The 25910-nt window shown below is 35.4% G+C and overlaps 1 protein-coding gene across 2 annotated transcripts in view; it reads left to right on the forward strand.

Moving 5' to 3' along the window:
• DNAH12 (dynein axonemal heavy chain 12) overlaps positions 1–25910 on the forward strand; it is a 56953-nt gene that overhangs the window by 18393 nt on the left and 12650 nt on the right. For both annotated transcript variants that reach the window (XM_085072690.1, XM_085072689.1), the window contains exons 24-59: positions 94–213; positions 599–755; positions 980–1152; positions 2499–2651; positions 3065–3304; positions 3773–4018; positions 4318–4437; positions 5140–5249; positions 5726–5909; positions 6653–6793; positions 7163–7246; positions 7330–7518; positions 8137–8256; positions 9079–9267; positions 9922–10073; positions 10774–10912; positions 11000–11166; positions 11588–11843; positions 12076–12375; positions 13084–13262; positions 14805–14997; positions 15086–15247; positions 16589–16783; positions 17577–17710; positions 17942–18104; positions 18559–18639; positions 19375–19551; positions 19937–20065; positions 20491–20580; positions 21497–21637; positions 21773–22014; positions 22360–22507; positions 23355–23500; positions 23895–24109; positions 24867–25059; positions 25623–25815. In XM_085072690.1, the coding sequence (XP_084928816.1) occupies positions 94–213; positions 599–755; positions 980–1152; positions 2499–2651; positions 3065–3304; positions 3773–4018; positions 4318–4437; positions 5140–5249; positions 5726–5909; positions 6653–6793; positions 7163–7246; positions 7330–7518; positions 8137–8256; positions 9079–9267; positions 9922–10073; positions 10774–10912; positions 11000–11166; positions 11588–11843; positions 12076–12375; positions 13084–13262; positions 14805–14997; positions 15086–15247; positions 16589–16783; positions 17577–17710; positions 17942–18104; positions 18559–18639; positions 19375–19551; positions 19937–20065; positions 20491–20580; positions 21497–21637; positions 21773–22014; positions 22360–22507; positions 23355–23500; positions 23895–24109; positions 24867–25059; positions 25623–25815 (6021 nt within the window). The remainder of the gene's footprint in view (positions 1–93; positions 214–598; positions 756–979; positions 1153–2498; positions 2652–3064; positions 3305–3772; positions 4019–4317; positions 4438–5139; positions 5250–5725; positions 5910–6652; positions 6794–7162; positions 7247–7329; positions 7519–8136; positions 8257–9078; positions 9268–9921; positions 10074–10773; positions 10913–10999; positions 11167–11587; positions 11844–12075; positions 12376–13083; positions 13263–14804; positions 14998–15085; positions 15248–16588; positions 16784–17576; positions 17711–17941; positions 18105–18558; positions 18640–19374; positions 19552–19936; positions 20066–20490; positions 20581–21496; positions 21638–21772; positions 22015–22359; positions 22508–23354; positions 23501–23894; positions 24110–24866; positions 25060–25622; positions 25816–25910) is intronic.

Genomic DNA, 25910 nt, shown 5'->3' on the forward strand with positions numbered 1-25910 from the left:
GAATAGTAATAGGATTACATTATATGCTTCTGTATTACATTGTGATATATATTCCCAGACACTGTGTTTATATAATGTATTTAACTCTTTCAGGCATATCCAGAGACTGAGAGAAAGCAGTGGGTTCTGGATTGGCCTGGCCAAGTAGTGTTGTGTGTGTCTCAAATGTACTGGACAAGTGAGGTACATGACGTTCTTCACTATGGACCCCAGGTACTTGTGTAATGCATATTTTTTTTAAAATCTTGCTTGGTATTTCATTTCAGCTAATGTATTTTGCTGAATCAAATGGTTTTTTGCAATCAAAATTTGAAAAATCACGAGCATATGAGTTTGACATACATGAATTTATGTACAGTGATTTACACCATTCTTTCAAGTGTTTGAATATTTTTATATAGAGTAATCATAGTTCAAAATGTAGCTTTGCAGCATAAATGCATAACTGTGTGTAAGAGAGAAGTTGATGCAAAACCATGGCAGCGTAAAAGAGTAGCTTAATAAGCAACCTCTGTTAAGATATTTGGTCAACATGAAGAAGTCTGGAACACTTGAAACTGTGTTCTAATCAGTTTCAAAATTACCTTTTCTGTCCTAGGGCTTAAAGGGTTATTATGATACACTTCAGCTTCAACTTAATGATATTGTAGAGCTGGTAAGAGGAAAACTGTCAAAGCAAACAAGGACTACACTGGGTGCCTTGGTTACTATTGATGTTCATGCTAGAGATGTCATCAAGGAAATGATTGAAAGTGGTAATTATTTTTTAAAACATTTTTCTCTAACACATGGTTAATGAAAAATAGTTAACGTATCAGATTTTACTGCCTATAACAGTACTTTATGAAGACGCCTTTGTGAGTATTTGGATATGAGCATCAACTTTAATAATTTCAAAGCTTTTTTAAATTTAACCATAATAGAAAATCCAGTTATCTAAAATATCTTTTGTGATTGCTTTCAACTTTGTGTTTGTCAGGTGTGCAGAGAGAAACAGACTTTCAGTGGCTTGCACAACTGCGATATTATTGGCAGAATGAGAACGTTCGTGTGTGCATCATTAACTGCAATGTGAAATATGCCTACGAGTACCTGGGGAACTCCCCACGCCTGGTCATCACTCCTCTCACAGACAGGTGTTATCGCACCTTGGTATGAGCTTCCTCCTGGGCTACTGCAAACTCTGTTTACTGTGCTGTGGTATTGCTTACACTGTTCAGTGCAGCCCTATTTTTAGGGCTTATGGTTATCTTCAGACTCTGCTGCTTCTGCTAGAATGAGGTTTTATGTAATTGTAATTTTTACAGAATATTAAACATTAAATTCACTCATAACAACAAATCTGGACAGCCTACCAACCTGCCTGAAACATTAGTGGGTTGTTCTGTTGTGGTTGTGCTTTTTTAAAACACACAGGAAAACCAGAAAATACTTGATTGCTGTATAGATTATAAGAACACAAAGTGCTTTTCTGGTGTTCTGTGGCTGCTAAATTAAGTGGAGAAGGATTCACCTCTGATCACACTGTTCCTAAGACCAGTACAAGTTTGGCAACTTTTTAGTATCCCTACTCAGGGCAGAGGTGTTTATTATTTTACTGGTTTATCCTCAGCTAACCTGACATCTGAAAGTTATCAAAGTCATCTCAGAAGTGGCTTTTCTCACTATCATTTCCTGCAGTCTCTTTGCTGGACTATGGTTTCAAGTTTTACTAGGCACCCATGGTATGGCTATAGCTGATGCTTGATATCTGTTTGTCAAAACATCAAGGTACATTGATGTGATGCAGCTGGTAGTCTTTTCAGTTTTAAGCACACAAACCTTGAATCAGAACACAGCAGGTTTGGCATTCTGGCAAATGAAAGTCTTGTGCTTCGCCCACCAAGGTCTTAATGAAGTATTCCCAGAGCTTGTCAATCAATATGGATGTGGCCTTGTTACAGAATTGGACTGTTTATTTAAAATCTGCAACTTCTTTGTTTTCTGTCAGATTTCCTCCTACTTCAGTGGAATATAGGAAAGAATATGTAATGGTCAATGGTATGCACATGCAACAAAGGGGGATGGTGTGGGATAGAAAAGAGGAAAAAATATATTAAAGGACAGAGAAAAGAGTAGCAACGAAGTAACTGCAACAAATTTAACTTGAAAGATGTATCTTTAGAAGAACTGAAAGATTGGCTACAATAAAGTTTGAGTTACCTCATGGTCACAATGATAATAAAACTAAAATAAAACTCTCTGTTATAAATAGAGAGTAAATAAACTAAATTCTCTGTTAGGGTAAAAATTAAATTCTCTTGCATACTTTTCTTTTGTATACTTTTCTCAGCTAAGTACTTTTCAGATTCCTTTTAATTAGTAAAACCATACTTGTTATGTTAGATAAAATGAGTGTCTGAAACTATCAAGTGCAACTTAATTTTACCATTTTCATTCAGAATAATTTCATGTAAATGAATTACAAATAATTTCCATAAACTATTTCTGTACTTTAGATTGGAGCATTTTATTTAAACCTTGGTGGTGCCCCTGAGGGTCCAGCAGGAACAGGTAAAACAGAGACCACCAAAGATTTGGCTAAAGCTCTTGCTGTTCAGTGTGTTGTCTTCAACTGTTCTGATGGCCTTGATTACCTGGCAATGGGAAAGGTAAATAGAAAATAAATAAATGTTGTGTTTTATTTTTAGCATGAAAATTTTAGGGTCCCTCCATTGCAGAGACAAATAAATGGGGCACCTGTGGTCTGCTACCCTCGGACGCTATTTGCTCGTCTCTACATGATTAATTTTCTGTGGTTTATGAAACCTCTTAAATTGCTAATTAAAACATGAAAGGAACAAGAGTTCATGGGATTGGGATCTTCCGATTTAGCTTGCTTTAGAGCCAAGATAAAACTTTGTTCTTCAGTACATTCCTGATGTATGATCTAAACAGGGTTACGTATTATTATCATAATTGTATTTTTTTAATCTTATTAACCTTCCAACATTATAGTCTTAGTTTCTTCTGAATCTTCTGAGGCTCTGTTAGCAATATTATTGGTTTCTTTCTTCCTTTATAGTTTTTCAAAGGTTTGGCTTCATCAGGTGCCTGGGCATGTTTTGATGAATTCAATCGCATTGAACTGGAAGTGCTGTCTGTAGTGGCACAGCAGATCCTTTGCATCCAGAGAGCCATACAGATAAAGCTAGAAACATTTAATTTTGAAGGAACTGAGCTGAAGCTTAACCCCAACTGTTTTATAGCAATTACTATGAATCCTGGTTATGCAGGACGTTCTGAACTTCCAGATAATCTGAAGGTAAAATAATAAAATAGATGTATCTGCAACCTTTGAGATGTTTATTTTGACCAGATGAGCTGTTTCCATGAGGAGGCTTTGCTAACGTAAAATAGAGATAGTGCAGGAAGAGAAACACACCAACTGCAGGTTGCTTAAATAAAGGAAGTGCATTCTCTCACCTGCCATGGACCACATTTTCCTTCCTTACTTCTGGATGTATCTGTGCAAGGGGCAAATTGCATTCTTGCATTCTTGAGCCACTGAAGAGAGCTGGGAGGGACAGTGTCTTTCTGCACTGCATTGTACATTGAGGTGGATTTTGATGGCAGCTTGCTTAGGTTAACTTTCTAGGGAGTCATAAGCTGCAAATATTGATAGTTCTATTTCATGGTGGGAGAACACTGATCCATCACTTATAAAAGTTCTGAATTACTTCCCATTCCTAAATTAATTATTTGAAGATATATCTTTGGGTATGTATTTCAGGTTCTTTTCCGAACAGTAGCCATGATGGTTCCCAACTATGCTCTGATAGCAGAAATTTCCCTCTATTCATATGGATTTTTGAATGCTAAGTCACTGTCAGTGAAGATAGTCATGACCTACAGACTGTGTTCAGAACAGCTTTCCTCTCAGTATCACTATGACTATGGCATGAGGGCAGTCAAAGCTGTGCTGGTGGCTGCAGGCAATCTGAAGTTAAAATTTCCCACAGAAGATGAAGATATATTGGTGAGTTCCTGAGGGAATACTTGTTTGAGGAATTTTATAGATGCATGCAGTTCTGAGTTCTGAAGGCAGTTCCAGCACATGTTGTCACATAACTGATCCACGTTTTGTAGTTTGTGAAATGAAACTAATAAAATACGTGCTGCATTTCCTGGGGCTGTGCTGATGATTGCACAGTTGGGCTTAAATGCTTATCAAGGGCACCATTGAATTAATTCATCTTTGTTACATATTTTAATCACTGAACACTTCATGCTCTGTCTCTTAGTAAGAACAGTAAAATGCATATTTCTTTTTTCTAGCTTCTTAGATCAATTAAAGATGTGAATGAGCCCAAATTTTTGTCACATGATATACCTCTGTTCATGGGTATAACTAGTGATTTATTTCCTGGAATCAAGCTTCCTGAGGCAGACTACAATGTAAGTACTCTTGTAGTTTTCCCTTGGTCGTGATCATTGTTGGTTGTTTTGTGGTGATTTGCTTTTTAATCAAGTGCAATTAATGCAGGGAGGTATTTCAAGATGAGGAAAATTGCTGAATGTTTGCAATGAAACTTCGTAGCAAAGGGAATCCTGTTGTCTGTGCTGAATATAATCCACATCTGAGTTCCTTTGCATTCAGAATGGTTGTGCCTTACAGATCGGAAATTCACCTGCACATTTACCAAATTTTAAGCTTTCTGATTTCTTCCCTAATTTTTGGATATAATTAAGTGAGATTAAGCTTTGTGCTTCTGTTTTATTTATAGCAACACTTAAAGCATCCTTTGTTGGAGGACGGTTGGAAAGAAGGATGAGTATATTGGAAAAACCAAATTGGATTAACGTTCAAGTTTTCAGTAAATACTGCAATCTTGATAAAAGTATATGGCTCTGAAGCACACTGCTGGTTTCCTGAGAGTGATATGCCTTCTCAAGATAAAAATTGTAGTTAAATCCTGTTCTAGCACATAAAGTACAGAAGTAGACCTTTTTCCCCACAGGAAGTTTGCTATATTGTGACTAATACTATTGCAGTTATTAATTAATTTGAAACCCTTACTAATGAGTATAAACTCTTCTATTGTAGTGCAGGCCAGTAATTTAAATTGTAGCAAGAATAAGATTATGATTTAATTTCAGGATTTTCTGGAATGCGCCACTGAATGTTGCACTCGACATAATGTCCAACCTGTACAAACTTTTATGGAGAAAATTATACAGACGTATGAAATGATGATTGTTAGACATGGGTAAGAGTCTCATCACTGCAGTATCTCTTGTAATTCTGACTTATACTGTATCAGTTATTTATATTAAGTCATTGAAGGTTTTGAGGGTGGCAAAATATTCCTCTTTGTAGTGGAACAGCTGATTAGTGATACTGCTTTTGCATGTCCCAAAATTCTTGTGGGTGTATGTCTGGGGAATTTCACTCTTCCCAATACCAGAAGTACTCGCACATGTATAATAATGATTTTAGGTGCTGATATCAGTATGGTGAAACCTTACGGCTGTAAAAGCTTATTTGTGTTAAAATATTAGTTTCAATCAGTGTCCAATCAGTGTCATTTTATTTCTAGCATTTATTACAGAAGAGCAACTGTGTGGAGAAAATATATACAATATGGCATTACCCATATTATAGGGTAATGGCCTTCATGTGATCTGTGAAAGTGTAAATTGCAAGACAGATTTATTAATAGCAGGATTTTTTTCCATCTAACAGCTTCATGCTGGTGGGGGAATCGTTTTCTGGGAAGACCAAAGTTCTACATGTGTTGGCAGATACGCTGTCTCTTATGAAAGAGCGTGGTTATGGTGAAGAAGAAAAAGTAATTTATAGAACTGTGAATCCAAAATCAATCACTATGGGCCAGCTTTTTGGGCAGTTTGATCTGATATCCCATGAGGTAATGTATGTGTAAAAAGTAATGTTTCCTGTAAATTATGTTTCTGTTATTATGGGTAGTAAACCATTGAATTCATAATTTTGTGGTTTTAAACTCAAATGAGAAAACAGTTGTATTTTACTTTAACTAATCTTTTTATGGCTGTTTTTAATTAGCGTATAAAAAATGCAATACCGTGTGTGTGCAGTTAAATAGGTTTAAATATAAAAAGAAAAAAGCAATACCATTTTGAAGGTCGTTGTCCTCTTATAGTTGCATCCATGCTAGGAAGTCATATCAAACATAATTGTATTCATTTCTCAGTCTGTTCATAACTAGTATAACCAAAGTAATGCAAAACTATATAGAAAAATCTATGAACTCATGGATTCCCAAGTGTGAAGCTTAGGTTTGGAGAAGGAAAGATATGAAGTAGTAAATGTGGAACAGTGAAATTTAGGGTGACTCTGGAGAGAAACATGCAAGACAGAGCAGAAGTGCTTTCATGTTTCAGTAAATTGAATTGCTGGTCTTTTTTGTTACAATATTATTTCAAGTGAAACAAAATCTATTTTAAAATTTGCTGGTGTTGCAAGACCCTAAGTGAAACTGCAAAGTTTTGTGCTGCTCTCTGCAACACAAGAGGAGAATAATTCAAAGTGAGGGATGATGGCAAGGAGATGGAAGGGTTTCTGTCACTGGCAGCTCGAGCTGAACTCTGTGTTCTTTGTCTCACTTCCCATTCCCACGTCCATCCCTGTCAGTGGACAGATGGGGTTGTCGCTACAACCTTCAGGAAATTCGCGTTGTCTGAGACCTCTGACCGCAAATGGGTCATCTTTGATGGCCCCATCGATACTCTGTGGATAGAAAGCATGAACACCGTTCTGGATGACAACAAAAAGGTATCAGCCAGTGAAACAAATGCCTACATAAAATTATGTGACATTTTGGAAATATTCTTCTACATATAAAACCATATATACAAACTGCAGTGCCTGACCTTTGAAGAGCAAGTGCAAGATGGCGTTGGTGACAAGTTGTAAGGGTTTTTTTAATTTGTTTTGTTTTACTCTATTGGAGTCATAAACACAGTATCAACTCATTGCTGAAAGACATTAATTATATAGTATTTCCTTAATGATGTAATGCAATTTTCTAACTTGAAAGTTTACTTGGTTTTGTCAATTTTCATATAAAACTCTCCTGTTATAGGAAGTGCAATTTACAACTAATTTTTTTCTATTCTTGCATGTTATATTTTATCTTTCAAGCTTTGTTTGATGAGTGGGGAAGTCATCCAAATGTCCCCTCAGATGACTCTTATTTTTGAAACAATGGATCTTTCCCAGGCATCAGTAAGTTTTATATTTAATGAAAATATAAAATAAAATTCAGTGTAGTAAATCCACAACAAAACAAGTTTACAATTTTTCCTTAGCCTGCTACGGTCAGTCGTTGTGGCATGATTTATTTGGAACCTTCTCAGCTGGGCTGGAGGCCAATTGTTACCTCTTGGCTGAGTACACTGCCTGAACCTCTGAACTCAGAGGAACATCAAGATCTTCTGCAGGGACTTTTTGATTGGTTGGTGCCACCAGCATTAAGAGTCCGTCAGAAAGAGTGCAAGGTATTTTTTTGCCACTTTTTCCTTCTGTAGTTAGTGGTTATTTACATTCTGTGTACCTTGGTAGGAGGTGACTGTTCTCTCATGACAAGCACAGTTAGAATGAATATGTCGCTACTGGGACCAGTTTAGAAAGTTAGAATGAGAATGTCAGCTAAAACTTGAAACTTGATCATAACTTTTTATTTTCAAAAGTAAAGTAAGCATTTAAACACTGATTAAAAAAGTTTTTCTAAGAGAATTTTGTGCATTTTTTTTTCTTTAAAGATGTCATGTTGAATAAGGAAGTACTTTTTTTTAAGTGTTCCTTGCAAGCTCAGTGTGACAGTGCTTAGAATTTTGCTCATATGTTGCTGTAGTTACTTCTGTGGGTTTTGGTTTGGTTTAAGATCTATAACTGTAGTGGTCACATGGTAACCATGAACATGGTTAACAAGCTAAAGGTCTTGACATTTCAATGATTGAGGAGGGCGAATAATTTTTGAGTACAAGTCAGTGTATACCTTGCCTTCTAATATGTGTTAGAATTAGCTAATGATCTAATTATTTTAGTATTTTAGCTCCAAAAGATAAATTAACTGAACATGTAAAGAATGACATACAACCTTTTGAATCTCTTAGGATCTGGTACCTACAAGTGATATCAATGTTGTAGTATCTCTCACACGAATTTTTGAAATGTTGATTTGTCCAGCTGTGCAAGAAGATCCCACCAACAAAGGCATCCGTGCCTGGATTATGGTTAGTTTTTTAACATGTAGCAAAATGTATATTTGCTTATATATATGCTAGTTTTCAAAACAGTTGTACTAATCAATGTAACTTTAATTTGTGAATAAGACACATGTGAAACAATTTTACTGCCTCCTTGCTCTCTCTCCCCATACTCTGGAGGTGCCCAGATGAGATGGAATTCTTACAAGTGACAAATATGATTAAAAATTTTACTGTTTTTCCAATTAATTGAGATGGTGTTTCTATTAAATGTGCTTTTTAAGTAACCAAGAAGTTAGCTAAAGTGAAATGTCTTCTTTCTCTTAAAGGAAATAAATATTCATGCAACACTGATTGGCTTGTTTGAGCAAAATTTCCTTGGAAGAGGATTTTCTGACAGTTGTATTAGTTGGATCCTCTGTCTGACCTTATATGATTGTTCTTATGAAACACTGAAGAAACTAGAATGAGAAAGTAGTTACTTAAAATTGAATTGGAAAGTTCCTAGATCCTGGCTTGTCAGGAACTCCTTTCAGGCTTTGTAATGTGACATACTGCTGTAGTCAGTGGCCTTTATTTTTTTGTCATCCACCTGTCTGTTTGTCTGTCCATCCATCTCTCTCTCTCTCTCTCTCTCTCTCTCTCTCTCTCTCCCCTTGAGTAAGATTTTTTTGTGTGCTCTGTCTATAGTCAGATTTCTAAAGTTCTTCAGGCCAGAGCTATTCAAGGCCTATTTCTAACATCTCTGCTTAACAATATTTTTCAGAATTATGTTTTTTAATCAGACTGTACAAGGTTCACGTAACATGTCAACTTATTAGACAGTTAATAATTTTTTTACCCTTTCAGGGTTGTTTTGCTTTTGCCACAGTCTGGTCCATTGGTGGGACTTGTGATGGTGACAGCAGGACAATTTTTGATAATTTCTTGAGGCAAACTTTGTCTGGGACATCTAAAGCAGGTCCTGTACCAGAGAGTTTGGGAACATGGGAGTGTCCCTTGGAAGAGAAAGGCTTGGTCTATGACTATGTGTATCAGGTAGGATTGGCTTCTGCATCTACTAAATAGATTCTTCGTCATAATAGATGGAAAATACAGCCAGACGGGTATTTTAACTTTAGAAACCTTGTTGGATGTTGTTGAGTGTTAGTTGGATTAAATTCCACAATGCATTTTTCATTTCTTTTTCAAATACCAGGGTATTGATCAAGTTTTTTAAAAATACTGAGATGTACATTTCAGCTATAATACTGCCACATTATGGTTTTTCTGTAACTCAAGCTCAGTTAGCAGATTCAAATCTGCATTTGTATAGAAGGAATAATGTAGACTGTTCAGAAGGAAAGCAGAATATTAAGCCCATAGGCAGTTTGCTTGTGTTACAATTTTTGTTTATAGTGTCTATTAGACACCTTTCTTTTCTTGTTTTTTTGTTGTGGCTTTTTGTGCATGGGGATTTTTTGTTTGTTTCCACTGAACAAAATTTTTAAGAAAAGAAAGGAGTCTAAGTTTAGGTATGTACTTTAATACTTTATTAGTGAGGTAAAGCAAACTAAATGTATGAAGTTTTGAAACATCAAACATTCATTAATTTATTGAAGTCCATTATTTTAATTTTTCAAAAGTGAAGTAGCAGAGAAAACCCTTCATATGTATAACACCAATCTGTTCTACATCTGTGTTTCTTACTAGATGAAAGGCAAAGTAGGTTGGGCTCACTGGAATGAATTTATTGAACCAATTAGTAAAAGTGATAAAAATGTGAAGATTCAAGATCTTATAGTCCCAACAATGGATACAGTTCGCTATACCTATTTGCTAGACCTGTTCATTACCCATGGAAAGTAAGTAGCTTCATTACAAATTTCTGAAGTATTTGTCAAAGGTAGAAATATCTCTTATTCTTTTCTTTGAGTTCATTGCTTTTATCAAATCCTCAGTTTATTTGGTCTTTTTAAAACAGACATTTACTAGAAACAAAACAATTTGACCGAAAGTCTGGTTTTAGGTTTTTTATGAAAACCTGTTAAGAGTCTTGCTTTAGTATTCTCATTCTGATGATGCTGCTAGGACAGCCCAAAGAGTTTTTGTACCCTCTTTCTACTTAGGCAAATAAATACATATTTTAATTTTTTTAATTAATTATATAAAAATCTGTTATATTAGCCATGGCCAGATCACATACAAGAATGAAATAAAAAACAGCCTCAGGTTCCAAGGCTGAAAGGTTATGAAGTTTGGACAAATGTAAGACCTATCAGGAGAAATATAACTCCCATGAGTGTTCATATACTCCCACACCTGTAGAATGAGGGAATGAGAAATGTTTATATCTCCTCCCATTTTCCTGACAGTGGAAGCAAACTAAAATCATGAGAGGGTTTAATAAATACATTAGAATGCTTTAGTTTCTTCCTTCGGCAAGTAATGTTTTCAGAGGTGGTACAACAAGGGCAAGTTAGTAAAACCTTTGACTTCTAGCTGCATATAGTTTACAGTGTTAGATTTCTGCAGTCTTTGTGCTTAATTTCTCTCTTTGTGAAGACCACTGCTTCTAGTGGGACCAACAGGTACTGGGAAATCTGTGTATGTCAAGGACAAGCTAATGAACAACTTGGAAAGGGAGCGCTATTTCCCCTTCTTCATTAATTTTTCAGCTCGAACCAGTGCCAATCAGACCCAGGTGAGCAGAATGGGTAATTTATGTCTCAAGGAGGTTGTGTATGTGAATATTTAATCTGTGTTCTGAATGATCCTGTTTGCATTGCAGAACATTATTATGGCCAGACTGGACAAGAGGCGCAGAGGAGTCTTTGGCCCTCCAATGGGAAAAAAGTGCATTATTTTTGTAGATGATATGAATATGCCTGCTTTGGAGAAGTATGGGGCACAGCCTCCTATAGAGCTTTTAAGGCAGTTCTTTGACCATGGATTTTGGTAATTATTCAAAATACAACTGAAATTTTTTTGTTGTTGTATTTGCTCTTATAATTATTTATTCCCTTGAATTTTATTTTGAAAACTTTTTTTCAAGTAGTTAGTAAACGTTAAAGTAGATTTAGTTTATATAAAAATACATTATTTCAATTTGAAGCAACCTGTATATTACTCTCTGAGGACTTCTCAGTTTAATTCCTTTTTGGTTTCTTGGGGAAGAGGAGTTGTTTGTTTTTAAAAAATATAAACTATATAGAAATATGTTATATTACGTAACACCTACTATGGTTTTTTATATTTTTAAATACTTGTTTTACGCATGCAGAGAGAAGTAGAGAGAAGTCTGTCATATAGATTCATCTAAGCTGTAATGAATGTGTTATATCTGTATCTAAATGTCACATGGCATTTTATTTTGAAGGTATGATTTTAAGGACACCTCTAAAATCACCCTTGTTGACATACAGTTACTGGCTGCTATGGGGCCTCCAGGTGGTGGGAGGAATCCTGTCACCCCTCGGTTCCTGCGACACTTCAACATTTGCACCATCAATTCTTTCAGTGATGAAACCATGATCCGCATCTTCTCTACTGTAGTAGCTCTTTACCTAAAGATTAATGACTTTCCTCCTGACCTCTCCACAGTTGGAAAACAAATTGTCTCTGCCACTTTAGAGGTGAGAAGCAAATACCTTAATAGAAAAATTTCCTTCAATTTGTTCATTAAAGTTTCTTTGGGTGTACAATAATGTACAGGGTTTGTGAATGTGAAATGGTTTGTGAATTGGTAACGTGAAAGGGGTTTTTTTGAGAAATAACATTTTAGACGACATTTAGGATCTATGATAATAATACAGTCGGTGTTACTGTTTTGTTGATCTTACTGTACTCTGTTGTTGTTATTTGAAGGTGTATAAGAAAGCCATCAAAAATCTTTTGCCCACACCAGCCAAATCTCATTATACCTTCAACCTGCGTGACTTCGCGCGGGTTATCAACGGCTGTTTGCTCATTAAGAAAAGCGCAGTTAAAAACAAACGTGTGATGATTCGGCTGTTTGTACACGAGGTGTTCCGCGTCTTCTATGACCGGCTGGTGGAGGATGATGATAGAGCCTGGTTGTTCAATCTAGTGAAAGAGATTGTGAAAGAACATTTCAAAGAAGCATTTGATAAAGTTTTTGCACACCTGACGGAAGGAAATTCCCCTGTGAGTATCTTATTTAACCTGTTGCAAAATAATTGCTTTTATTGTACATTTCGGACTAGGAAGTTAATCACAGGTGAAATTTTGATTCAAATGCACACTAAAGTTGGAGTTGAATTTGGCAAAATGGCTTCATGAGGAAAGAAATGCACAAATGAAAATTGTTTGGAAGGGTTTAAATGTTGTACATAAGCATTCTTTTCAAAAAATATTACATTAAAAATGTGAGTAAACTTACTACTTTTCCTTAGAAGATGTGTGCATCTGCATCCTGTGATTATTAAATTTTATTATTCAAAATGCTGTATAGTTGTGTTATATTTTATGCCTTGTCTTCCCTTTTCCTGTTTTGTTTTTTATGTCCCCTGTAATTTCACTCATGTATATAAGAAATAACTTTGTGTGTGTTGTCCATTTCATAATATACACCTGTTTGTTGTCCATTTCATAATATACACCTCTATGAATTCGGTGTAATCTGAAGGTCGTGATTATGAGGCTGTTAATGGCTATTTGAGAATAAGTACATAGTTTAATGCAGGAAACATAATTTTGAGGGGGATGTTGTCTGTGAGTCAAAATATTTTGGAGTGCTTATTCTTGTGTCTGGGGTATTTGTCTTAATTCTCCTTTGTTTTCTGAAATTCCAATGAGGAATACATTTATTAAATATTAAACTTGATTTCATAATTTGTTGAATATTTACCATAGGTAACAGAAGAAAACATGAGAAGTTTGTGTTTTGGTGACTACATGGAACCAGACCTTGAGGGAGATGAAAGACTTTACATTGAGGTTCCAAGCATTGAGGACTTCAGTGTTGTTGTGGAGCAGTGTCTGGATGAATATAATCAAACCCAGAAAACAAGAATGAACCTTGTGGTTTTCAGGTGTTTATGATCTGTATTACTCAGAGCTTTAAGCAGTAGCTGATAATTCAGTATATTCAATTTTGTGGACAGTGGTTTTTGGTATGTCTCCTCCCCTTTATGCATCCTTTAAAGTGTTTGTGGTATTACACCTTTTTGGATGGAAGTAAACTGGTTTTTCTCTTCTGCCTCTCCTTTTTCTATCTGAAAGTAAATAATGAGAAGCTTTTCTCCTAAGGGACTTTGCATATTTTCCTTAGTTGCAATGGAAACACTGTGCATTGACTCAGGTAGGTGCTGTACTTCTCCTAAGGCTCTGTCACCAGTGAAAATGGATGTGACTGGACTTTCATTTCCTAAGCACAAGCATCCCAAGTGTGAGATGTTGCACAATAATAATGTCTGCTCTGTTACTATGCAGTACAGCCGTGCACCTTGCTGGTGCTGCAGCTAATCCTGTGAAATTTTAGACTCTGCAGGCCCTTATTGTTACCTTAGCTTGTGATCACACAGAGCTACAACTGAGAGAGATTAGAACTCCCTCCTCCTCCCTATTGCTAGAGATTACTGCCTCTTCATATTTGCCAGGGTAATTTGACATGTAGATACTTTGTGAAGGTGATTAGGGTTACTTTTAACACTTCTAATAGCAGCTTATTTTAGCCTAGGTCATTTTGACAAGCTGGATTTGTGAGTGTCTATACATACAGCTAGGCTGGGAGTTTGAAGAGCTGGCAGACTCTGATCAGAGACCCTTTCCTGGGTGTAGAAGCAATATTCCAGTAACCTCACTGAACAGCAGCCAGGAGACCATGTTCAACTGTAGCCTTACAGTTCAATCTCATGAATAACATCTGAATCTGTTTCCTTTATTTATATAACCATTAAAAATAAATAAGAATTTCCCTTGTTTGAAATGCTTGAAAGTTTTTTTGAGATCACTTTGCATAGCTGCTCAGCTTGCTTTAATTACCCCACGCCCTGTGCTTAAGCAGATGATCTCCTATAGGCCTTGCTGCATATTCTAAAATAAATCGTGCTTGAGTTTTCACAAGGACTTTCAGTAATGTGCAGATACTGCTTCCTGAGGATGTTCCAATGTCAATTCCACATATAAGTTATAAAACACTGTCAGAAGTAAAAGGAAGGGATATGTTTGTTGATATAAACCATGTTCCCCCAGTGGTCACTTAAAAAAAAAAATCGAATTGCTATAATTAAAGGAAGTTAAAATTGGTAATACTGCTGTGATTCTGAAGTAGAGAGTTAATATTTTTCTTTTCCTTTAACACATTTATCCTTACAGGGCTCCTGTTCTTACCTCTACGTGTTCCTTTTAGTAATTTCTAGTAATTTAGCTAAATATTGATATTTGTACAATAGAAGAATTCTGTTTTATTTTATTTTGTGGGTCATGCCCACTTTCTTTCTTCCTCTCCACCCCGCCCTACATTCAGAAATTTGTTTGGGAGATGCTACTCCTTGATTGGTTTCACAGGTTTATAGGTGCATTAATGTATATGTATTTCTGCCATTCTGGTAATCAGCATGTTTTCAATGCAGGTACATGTTGGAACATTTGTCTCGATTAAGCCGCATTCTGAAGCAGCCAGGGGGGAATGCTTTGCTGGTTGGAATGGGAGGAAGTGGGCGGCAGTCTCTGACTCGCCTGGCAGCATTCATGGCAGGAATGTCTGTTTTTCAACCAGAGATTTCTAAGAGCTATGGTACAAACGAGTGGAGAGAAGATCTGAAAGTGAGTGTTAATAACCTGTCTGCATTTTGACTTAATTTGGAGGATGGATGTTTTGGGATGTTTAATTTTAACTGTCTTGCATTTTCAGAGACTTCTGAAGAATGCAGGTGCAAAAGGCTTGAAAACTGTATTTCTAATCACAGATGCACAAATTAAAGAAGAAAGCTTTTTAGAAGATGTTGACAGTGTCCTCAACACAGGGGAGGTACCCAATCTTTTTGCAGCAGATGAGAGACAAGAAATTTTAGAGGTATCTTTAGAAACTCTCTTTAGTTTTGTTCTATCTCCCTTTTAATCTGCTTGGTCGGTTCAGTGCAAAATGTGGCTTTTCGATATTTGCACTTAATTCTGTGACTTCTTTTTGAGACCTTAGGTAAATCAACCAGTTACTAGTAAACTTATGGAGTAGGTTATGCCAACTACCACCTTTAATTCTGACCTAGCACTCTGTTCACAAACACATTAAGTTATCCATGTAGAGAACTTGGTTTGTTCACAAATACCTTGTGCCCATAGTTATTTTTGTAGTGTATTGTGTAGGAGAATGTACATCACAATGTTTTCATTGATAAGAGAAGTGCAAAGACATGACATTTTTACTAGAAAATGTGGCCTGCCTTTGTCAATAGGCTCTTACTCTCTGGGGCACTAGGGCATTGTTAGACAGAATTTCATAGTCCTGATACTTCTGCTCAAAGTCAAGTTGGGCAAAGGTGTGCTCCATGAATTTTGACTCAGAAGTAAATATGCAATGTACTCCTGCAAACTAAAAAAAAAAAAATTAACTAAAATAAGACTTGGATTTTCACAACAGCAGTCACAATTTTGGAGGAAGGGGCATCAATCTTTGTATACATCAAATTCGAAACTTCATGTTAGCAAAATATTTGGAACTGTATGCTGTGCTGTCTTCCTATGTCTGTGGTGTCTTTAATAAATTTCCTAGGTATGCTTCTAGGTGACTTTCAAAGTGGTTCTTAGTATACACATTAATGTTCTTTATTGCAATATCTGTATCACTCAATAGATACTACTATTGATTCTTCTTGCATTAAAGTTATGGAGCATGTTGATACCTGGATTCATGTATCTTTCAAAGAAGTTAGGTTATAATTCTAGTAATCTTTGTCTATTACTATTTCATTCTTGCCATGTATATAGTGCCAATATTAAGATAATGGGGCTCTTTTCCAGTTTTATAGTTTATATGAACATATTCAGTGGGTGTATTCTGGAACTTGGTAGCTATCCACAATGTGCCAGCTGCAGCAAAGTTGGTTTTTACTCATTTAAATCTGCTCCCTCAAAAGAATTCTGCTTTTACTCTATTGTTATGATCTGCTCTCAGTTGCTCAGAGCAGCAGATGATCATTTCTAGAATGAGTTGTCAGGCTCACAGATAAATCGTGCAGTCCTATTTTCAAATAGTATTTTCTACTTGATCTGGTTTTCTACTTTATTTTGCCTCTTTCCTTTCTAATTAAAAAATTTATTTCATGGTGATGCTACCCTTAACAGGATTGCTACAGGACTTCAGATGTACTTAATGAGAATTTAAATAACATTTTTTATACTATGTGTTATTCCTAAGGGTGTTCGTGCAGCAGCTCAGGCTGGTGATAATGAGGAAGAACTCAGTCCCTTGGCCTTGTTTGCACTTTTTGTGAACTTCTGCAAAGAAAATCTCCATATTGTGGTGGCATTCAGCCCGATTGGAGAAGCTTTCCGCAATCGTCTGAGACAGTTCCCATCGCTCATCAACTGCTGTACTATAGATTGGTTCCAGGTATGGGAAAATATCTACATTATTTCCTCAAAAAGCTACTCCAGTTTTCTGACACTCTGAATTTCTAAGTGCCATTAAATTTTCTTTTGTCTTCCTTGTAGAAGTACTCCTTGTTTTTCAAAATTTTAAAATTCCCTAGACCTTTTATGTTATAATTTGCGAGCTCTTTGATGTGGGATCTCAACACTTTTACAACTAAATAAATTAAAATTTTTGTTACTAAAAATTTCTGAAGTAGTGAATATTCATAATTTGATGATGGCAATTTGTAATTTTATTACATAATGTGTATGTTTTAAAGGACTAGAGAAATAATTTTGTTGTGACTGTAAAATGATCTTAATTGCGGCTGCCTGTTAAGCAGGTCATCCACTGTAGGAATGGCTAGCAAATAAAAATTCTGTTGTTTATCACTAGGTCTTTTATAGCAGCATAAAACTTGGAGAAGCAGTATTGATGTAAGCAGTATTGCTCTCAAGAACATACAGTTAGCTCTATAGCTCAGCCCAGTGCTGATGTCATTTTTCTACCAGAGGATGACAGAACTGTTTGGATGGAATGTTAATGTGTAGCTTTGAACTACAAGATCAGCGAGGAGTTGCCAGAAAAGATTGCATGGGTGGTGACCTTGCTGCCTGAGCTAACCAGCCCTTGTATCAGTTCATTGTTTTTGGGACACAGCTGGGACTCGTGTGTCTCATTCTGGTGGTTTGAATGGTAAACACTGATTCAACATTTGAAGACTGCTGACAATTGAATTTTACAAATTCTTTCCTCCTCACTTCTCCCTCAGCCATGGCCTGAAGATGCCCTTGAACGTGTGGCTAGTAAATTCTTAGAAACACTTCAGCTCACAGACACTGAGCGGCAGGCAGTTGTGCCCATCTGTAAATACTTTCATACTTCAGTTTTGTCACTTTCTGAAAGGTCAGTCTATTGCTTTTGCAAACAATCATAAAACAGTAGCTGATTGAGTTTCATTATTACTCATTTATGTATTAAAAGTTAACTATTTGCCTCCATAGAAGTGTTATATAAAATTTTTGAAATTAAGTCCTATCAAACTGTTACATAACTTTGCTAACAATAAACTAAAAAATTAATTCAATAAATAAATAAAAATTTAATGTTACTCTTTCTCTTTTTTTTTTTTAACAGGTTCTTACAAACTCTGGGGCGCCATAATTATGTTACTCCTACTTCTTATCTTGAGCTTATTGCTTCATTTCAGAGACTTCTTACTGAAAAACGAGACAGTGTAATGAAAGCCAGGAAGAAATATGTGAATGGACTAGATAAACTAGCTTTTGCTGAGTCACAGGTGAGTTAAAGCAAATATGGAACTGAAAACAGAAAATGTTTCTCAAATGCAGGTCTTTTTCTGGAGAAGTCAGTCAAAAGTGTTACTTCAGATTTTGTTTAACTCAATCTTCAATGGTAAAACTGTAAGAAATGTATTTTGCCTTTTCTTTCCTACAATCACAGGACTTATGCTAAAGGCCAAACATCCCTAAGCATATATTGTTAGGTACTATATAAACAGAGCTTCCCTTTCCTTGGTGGTTAACAGGTGACTATAAGTGAACATAGTTCTTAAAATTAGGCATTGCACATAGGAGATTAAATTTTATCTTCGAAATGTTTTGATTTGAAACTCAGTGTTACAGCCTTCTATCAATAAATTAATCATTAGGTAAAATCTAGATCGTAAAGAAATTGTTGGAAATTGTACATGACCCTGCTGGATCCTACCTGATTCTTTTACATATGCATAGGTTGGTATGATGAAAGAAGAACTAATTGATCTGCAGCCCAAACTGGAAGATGCTAAAGTGGAAAATGCAAGCATGATGAAGGTATATACAAATACAACTTTGTGACTTTTAATGTAAGCATGTGTATACTTATCTCATTGAGGCTTGGCTGATAGAAGGATCCTAAACCAAATTAATTTCATGGGAATTTATTGGGATTTAGGATCCAACATCTTGGGTGTTTTTGAAAATTTCAATTTATGAAAATGCATTTATCTAGTATGTGACTGACTGTTGCATTGCCAAGAAAGAATTATTTAATTGACACATTATGCACTTGTTTCTGAATCCTAAGTGTTTTTACAGATAGAGTGGTATCTCTTCTACCTCTAAGAAAAATAAATGTCACTTCTGTAGATCTGCAAAGGGAGTTGGGTAAAGGGTTGACTTATCCTTGAAGAAAAAATAAATTTCCATAGTCAATGTTATAGACTATGAAGCTATGAAAAATCCCTATAAAAGCTCGTCCTTTTTTGTTACAGCCTGATGCACAAACATGAAGAGTTTCTTGTCTCCTGAACTTCCAGTATATGTTAAATAGTTTTTCTTGAGAGTAATCTGATTTCATGCCATTTATCTACTGTTAAAACTCCATGATGATGTTGTAATATACTAAGAAATTATTCCCTTAACATAAATTGCAATTATATTAAAATATTGTAAAACTTCAATATTCTCTCTATATTTTACAGTATTCCGTAAGTCCTGTATTAGGTAATTTCAGTTTATTTGCACATTCGCTGTACAGGATAAAGCTCACTCATGTTTTTTCTTTAGATTATAGAAGTAGAATCTGCAGAAGTAGAAGAAATAAGAAAAGTTGTAAAAGTGGATGAAGAGCTTGCTACAGAAAAAGCTGAAGAAGCTCAGGCACTGAAAAATGAATGTGAGAGTGACCTGGCAGAGGCAATACCAGTCATGGAGGCTGCAATTGCTGCTCTGGACACTTTGAAGGCAAGCTGATCTAAATTTCAGCATTTGAAAGTGTTATTTAACTCTCTAAAATGAAGTAGGAATTTAGAAGAATATGAGATGTCTTATGTGACACAAAAGTGTATCAAAAATATTCTGACCTGGAATTTTTAAAACAAAATTTAATGTAATCATTGGTTTACAGTTTATTGGCATTTATTTAATTTTATTTCCCCTGCATGGGGGATTGATGGATATTGTTATTTGTCATGCTAACACTGTATGATCCCTTATAAAAGTCCTCTCTAACCACTTAAGTTAATTGCTAATGGTGTTATAATTTCTCTTTTTTCTATCAGTTCATAGATTGGGTGCTGAGAAAGACATAATATTTGTCATAATTTTTAAAATGCATTCTTTATTTTAGCCTTCTGATATATCACTTGTCAAAGCAATGAAAAATCCTCCATCTGGTGTCAAACTTGTCATGGCTGCTGTCTGTGTCATAAGAGAACAAAAACCTGAAAAAGTTGCGCAGCGTGGAACTGGACGCAAGGTAAAACGGCAGACAATAGTCTGAAATAAAAATGTAATTCGTGATCTTCTCAACACTTGTCTAATAAACAAGATGACCAAAGGTCCATTAAAGCAGGCAAGTACTTACGGCCTCTATCCAACATTTTACTTCAAACTTTCAGAATTCCTTATGTTCCAAATTTTGTCATGTGCCAAATTTAATTTGCTTGACTCATATCTTGATAATAGATAATACATAACTTCCCTGAGACACTGTTTACTTTTTGGCTTTAAGTATGATTGGAAGGAAATGTTTGATCTGACAGACTTTCTGCTTTATTAGCATCTCAAGGAGGTACCAGGTTATCAGTATTAAATATGCATGAGTTTTTATTAAAAGAGGTTTGTAATTTTTTGTATTTGTGTTTTATAGCCTGAAAAGGTATTTCCTACTATGTTTTGCAGGTTTTGGATTATTGGGGTACAAGCCAGAAATTGCTTGGCAACATTAATTTCTTAAAGGATTTGAAAGCCTGTTCCGAGAAACCCATTCCAGTAAGGCTTTTTCAGTAATTTTTACCACATAGATGCTTTCTTGCAGGGAAGAAAAATAAAATTAGATAATACTGTATTAGAGACATCATTTGTCCAAATCAATCAGTTTCTTCTGAACTTATGTCCTTTTAGCCTCTTTTAACATATTCTGCTTTGAGAGTTGATTGGGGTTTTTGGTGGAACCAGTGGACATTTGATTCACATCCAGGCTTTCTTCCCTTTTGTTTTGCTAGTTTTTCTAGGTCAATTATTCAGCATTAAAAACTTTTTATAATGAACTGCCCATTGCTGCCTTTCTTAACATATTTTTCTAATTATATAATTTTGATTGAATGAATGATGACAAAATGTGTAATATTTTGTTAATTATACTGGCAGATATACAAAAAAATGCAGAAATGTGCTACTATATAACATTCTTTCAAATATGATCTTTTCTCGCAAAGGTCTTGCTATCCAATGCCTTATGCTGAATTCATTGGAAATTGAATATGCTTTGCCCTTTCTAAAACTGGTCCCCAAAAGTAGGCACAAGCAATTTAGATTTTCTCTTACATCAGTGGAAATACACTTTTACAGTGATCCCCAAAATTGTGTATTGAGAAAAAGATAGCAAATAATGGAATTGGTATGTTTTACACAAGGGACAGTGTAAATTAAGGCTTCTATGTAATGCTCTTAGCACTTAGGGAGCTGCCACATGAGTGATACAGCAAATGCATGATTAGAAACTATAAGGATTAGGATGAAAACAGGAAAAGACCATGAAACGTGATAGGAAGATCAAAAGAATCAAATGAGCAGTGATATTGAATAGTTTGTTCTTATTTCGTTGTGTAGAGAAATGGCAATCAATCAGTTCAATTTTGAAGTGTCAGTCAGAGATTTGATGTGCTGTAATGCTTTTGTTATCCAGGACGCTGTCATGCAGAAGATTCGGACTGAGTACCTGACTAATCCAGAGTTTGATCCTCAAGTGGTGGCTAAAGCTTCCTCAGCAGCAGAGGGTTTATGCAAATGGATTAAGGGAATGGAAGTGTATCACAGGGTGGCAAAGGTGTGGTTTTGATCCTTGTTCCTCAGTGCTATGGAACCTTCCCTTTTCTCCCTGTATTCACCCTAAGCATTGTAGTTAATAATAAAGTTATAAAAACGGACTATAAGTGTTTGTGAATCGGTTGTAATTGAATAGGAGATTGAACCCAAGAAAGAACGTTTAAAAGAGGCAGAGGAGTCCTTAGCAAAGACAATGGAACTGTTGAATCAGAAAAGAGGAGCACTTGCAGAAGTTGAAAATCGTTTGGCTGCTTTGGAACAAACCTTCAGAGAAAAGACCGAAGAAAAGGCTCGTTTAGAATTCCAGGTTGAGATGTGTGCCAAAAAACTGGAACGAGCGGAGAAGTTGATTGGAGGCCTTGGTGGAGAGAAAACAAGGTCAGGTTAAAGTTCAAATGTCAGATAAAGCACCCATTGTAGACATGGAATTTGAACTTCAACTCTCCAAGCCTTTAATGCTGTATTTCTGTCTGAGGATTGTAACATTAAAGAATGTCTGGGCCCTTGAAATATTCCTAGTTGTTTGTAACAGAAAAATATGGACTGCAACATAGGGAGAATTGTAGAGAAAATCTTCAAAATAAGAATAGAATACATGAATGAGGTTTTCGTATTCTCCACCTGAAGTTAAGATGAACAATAACAGCGAGTTGAGTTTTGACATCAATATTGTTAATGTGGAGGTTTCAGCACCACTTTTTCTGTATAATCTGCTTGTCACAGATGGAATCAAGCTGCACATGACCTTCAAGAGGAATATGATAATCTGACAGGAGATATTCTGATATCAGCTGGTATAATAGCATATCTGGGAGCTTTTACTGCTGGATTTCGACAAGAATGTACCAAAGATTGGAGCAAACTGTGTGAGGTTAGAAGGTTATCTCAGATTTAAATAAATATTTGGGGGTTTTGACACTGCTGCAAAAGGCTTCAAAAGTCCCTTGTAATTTATTTTATATTAGCCTAGTAAACTTTGTGGGTAAACCAGTAGGATCAATTCTGCTGATCCAATATTTTGTAGATTTGAATTTAATTAAATCAGTGAATTTACCTCACATTTACAATAGCATATCATAAACTAGAGACTATCATTGATTTTGTAACACTTGATTGTTACTGAAATAAAACCTCATAATTTTCTGTATTTTGCCTTTAAATGAAAGAATTAAATTTAAAATGCAGTTATGTGTAATGTAAAAAAAAAATTCAGTAACTTACACCATCAAATATTTGCATATTAATTAAATTATTGATTGTATTGTTTGCAAAGGGACACTTCCAGCAGACTTACGTGAATGCCATAGCTCATAAATACAATTGATTTGGAATCACTTAAAAATGCATTAAACAGTAACAAATCTGCATTGGATTGCTGTACTGAGTTAATGGAAGATATCATTAGATATTTTCAACTGTGTATAAATTTCTTAATTGTCATATATGTAACAAATCTCCCACATTATGAATGTACCAAAAACTGGGCAAATCTTGTAAAATTTGAGGAGAAAGTAAATATTCAGGGGGGAAATGTAGTTAATTATTGAAATGATGGTTTTATTTTCCCAGGATTTCTACTTATACATGACCTATTTCAGTCTCTTAAAAGAAAATGCACATTGTAATTTCTGGATTGAAGTAGCATTTAATAAAGAAGTAAAGAAACACAGAATAAAGATAACTGTATATTTTGTTGGGTTTTTTTCCATCTTTTTCAGGAGAAAGAAATCCCTTGTTCTGAGAATTTCTCTTTGAGCAAGAATCTTGGTGACCCTGTAAAAATAAGAGCCTGGAATATTGCTGGTTTGCCAACTGACGTGTTTTCTGTAGACAATGGGGTCATTGTTGACAATTCAAGGCGTTGGTAGGTGAAAAAAAGGTTTAATTTTCAAATCCAAACAAGTTTCCACTGTAAAAGAAAAAAATCTGAAAACAATGTAGCTTCTGTAGAACAATATAATTGAAAAAGGACTGGAATCTTTATGTTCCAGGGGGAAGATATTTTACACGAATTCTGCATTCTGGTGTATTTTGTAAAAAATGTTATAAATATTTGTTGCAATTTTTAAAACTGGTTTTGCTACTGCTTCTCAAATTATCATAAAACACCTATGCATCTGTTTTTCACTTATATCTTAAAATAACGTATTTAAAATTGTATCACTTTTTCTTGACGGTCTGATACGGAAACATGTAAAATAGTTTAAAATTCTGAAAAACTCCTGCAAGGACTGAGAAATCTCTCCTGTATTTTGTAGGCCATTAATGATTGATCCTCAAGGTCAAGCAAATAAATGGATCAAGAATTTTGAGAAGGACAACCGTCTGAATGTTATCAAGATCACTGACACAGATTATATGAGAACTGTGGAGAACTGCATTCAGTTTGGGACTCCACTGCTGCTAGAAAATGTTGGAGAAGAATTAGACCCATCTCTTGAACCTCTGCTGCTTAAACAGACATTTAAACAAGGTACAGCAGAATTAACCTTGAATCCTGAAGGAGAGGACGTTGATGTTCAGTTTATAGTCTCTGGCATTGCCCGGTATTTTTCATATTGCTCTCTCCTTGCCTTACTTCTGCCTCTGGTAAGAGAAGGGTAATTGCACAACAGCCTGAAGTTTTATTTTTTTAATAAATATCATTCCTGTCTATCATGATAATGGTTTTATGTGAAAACCTTTACTATATCACTATAGGAGACTAAAGAAGTTCTGCGAAGGGAACATTGTCAATGAAATTGTTTTGCTTGTTCATTTTCATATGTTTTAGTCTAATAATAATATTTGCTAAATTTTTGCACGAATCAAGAAAAGCTGCCAAAACATTTTACTTAAGGCATAGTTTTCACTGTACATAGCAAGCAGCTAAGAATTCGGTTTTCAGCTTTTCATCCTGTCAGATGACAGAAAAATGCACATAAAGAAAAGTATGTTTTCCTTCCATCTTACCTAGTTTGCCTTTATTGGTTTTCATGTCCATAATTAAAAGAAAACGGAAAGTACTGCTCAAACGCTTTTTTTTGTGTGTGTTTGGTTTCCTTTTTCAAACAAGTAATTAAAGGAAAGAGTAGTCTGTAAAAATATATTATTTGGGAATAATTCCACAGCTCTCTGTTGCCATCTCTAGTTTTTTATATGAAAATAGAGAGTACAGTAGTAATTGGATTGACTTGATTTCATCTGCTAAGAGTGATGAGTTTTCTTAATGTTTCTCTTCTTAACTTTAGGAGGCATAGAGTGTATCAGGCTTGGTGAGAGCATTATTGAGTATTCCAGTGATTTCAAGTTTTTTATTACCACAAAGCTAAGAAATCCACATTATCTGCCTGAACTTGCTACAAAAGTTTTATTACTCAATTTTATGATAACGCCAGAGGGACTTGAAGACCAGCTGCTAGGTATTGTTGTAGCAGAAGAGAGGTAAGTCTCTCTTATGGTCAACAGCCGTGGAAGTTTTTTATGGCATAATTCCAAGGAAATGAGAAATTGATTTATTGTCTACCAAGATGAATGTTACATGGTATAAAGGCACCTCTGAAACTAATTATGGATCATATCTGAACCCTCACAGAGACATAGAGAAGTAGTAGCTGAATTGGACAGACATGTCTGTGCAATTGGGCTAAACTGTGTTTGCTAAAAAAAGTGTTTCCAGCTGTAAACTAGCTCTGATATCCCATCATGGTTTTTTTCAGGCAGCAGGGGTACAGTAAAGGAAAAGTAGGATGCACTGTCATTTGCAAAATTTTAAGATGTAAAAGATTAGACCATTATTTCCAAATACTGAGTGGAAGTTATGCAAAGAAGTTTGTACTCACATTGTAAATAGATGTTGAATAACAAAAACCTGCTTAAACTGAAGAGAATATTCACAAATACTGTGAATATATGAGAAGAGGGAGCCCTTTTTCATGGGTTTTTTTTTTGCAAACAGTGGAAGAAGAGCATTGACTGATTTTGCTTTTTGTGTTTTTCTTCATTAGGCCAGATTTAGAAGAGGAAAGAAATGCTCTCATCGTTCAGTCTGCAGCCAATAAAAAGAATTTACAAGAAATTGAGAGGAAAATTTTAGAAACCTTACAGTCATCTGAAGGGGATATTCTGGAAGATGAGACTGCCATCCAGGTCTTGGATTCTGCCAAAGTAATGGCTAAGGAGATCACAAAAAAACAGCAGGTAAGGGATGTGTATGTGTGCTTCCCTCAATAATAATGAGAAATTAAATGTTAAAATTTGCAGCTAGCAGAAGGTCTCTGAATTAGATGCAAAGG

This window comes from Lichenostomus cassidix, chromosome 12 (assembly GCF_008360975.1).
Source record: "Lichenostomus cassidix isolate B80296 chromosome 12, HeHo_3.0, whole genome shotgun sequence".
NCBI classification, from domain to species: Eukaryota; Metazoa; Chordata; class Aves; order Passeriformes; family Meliphagidae; genus Lichenostomus; species Lichenostomus cassidix.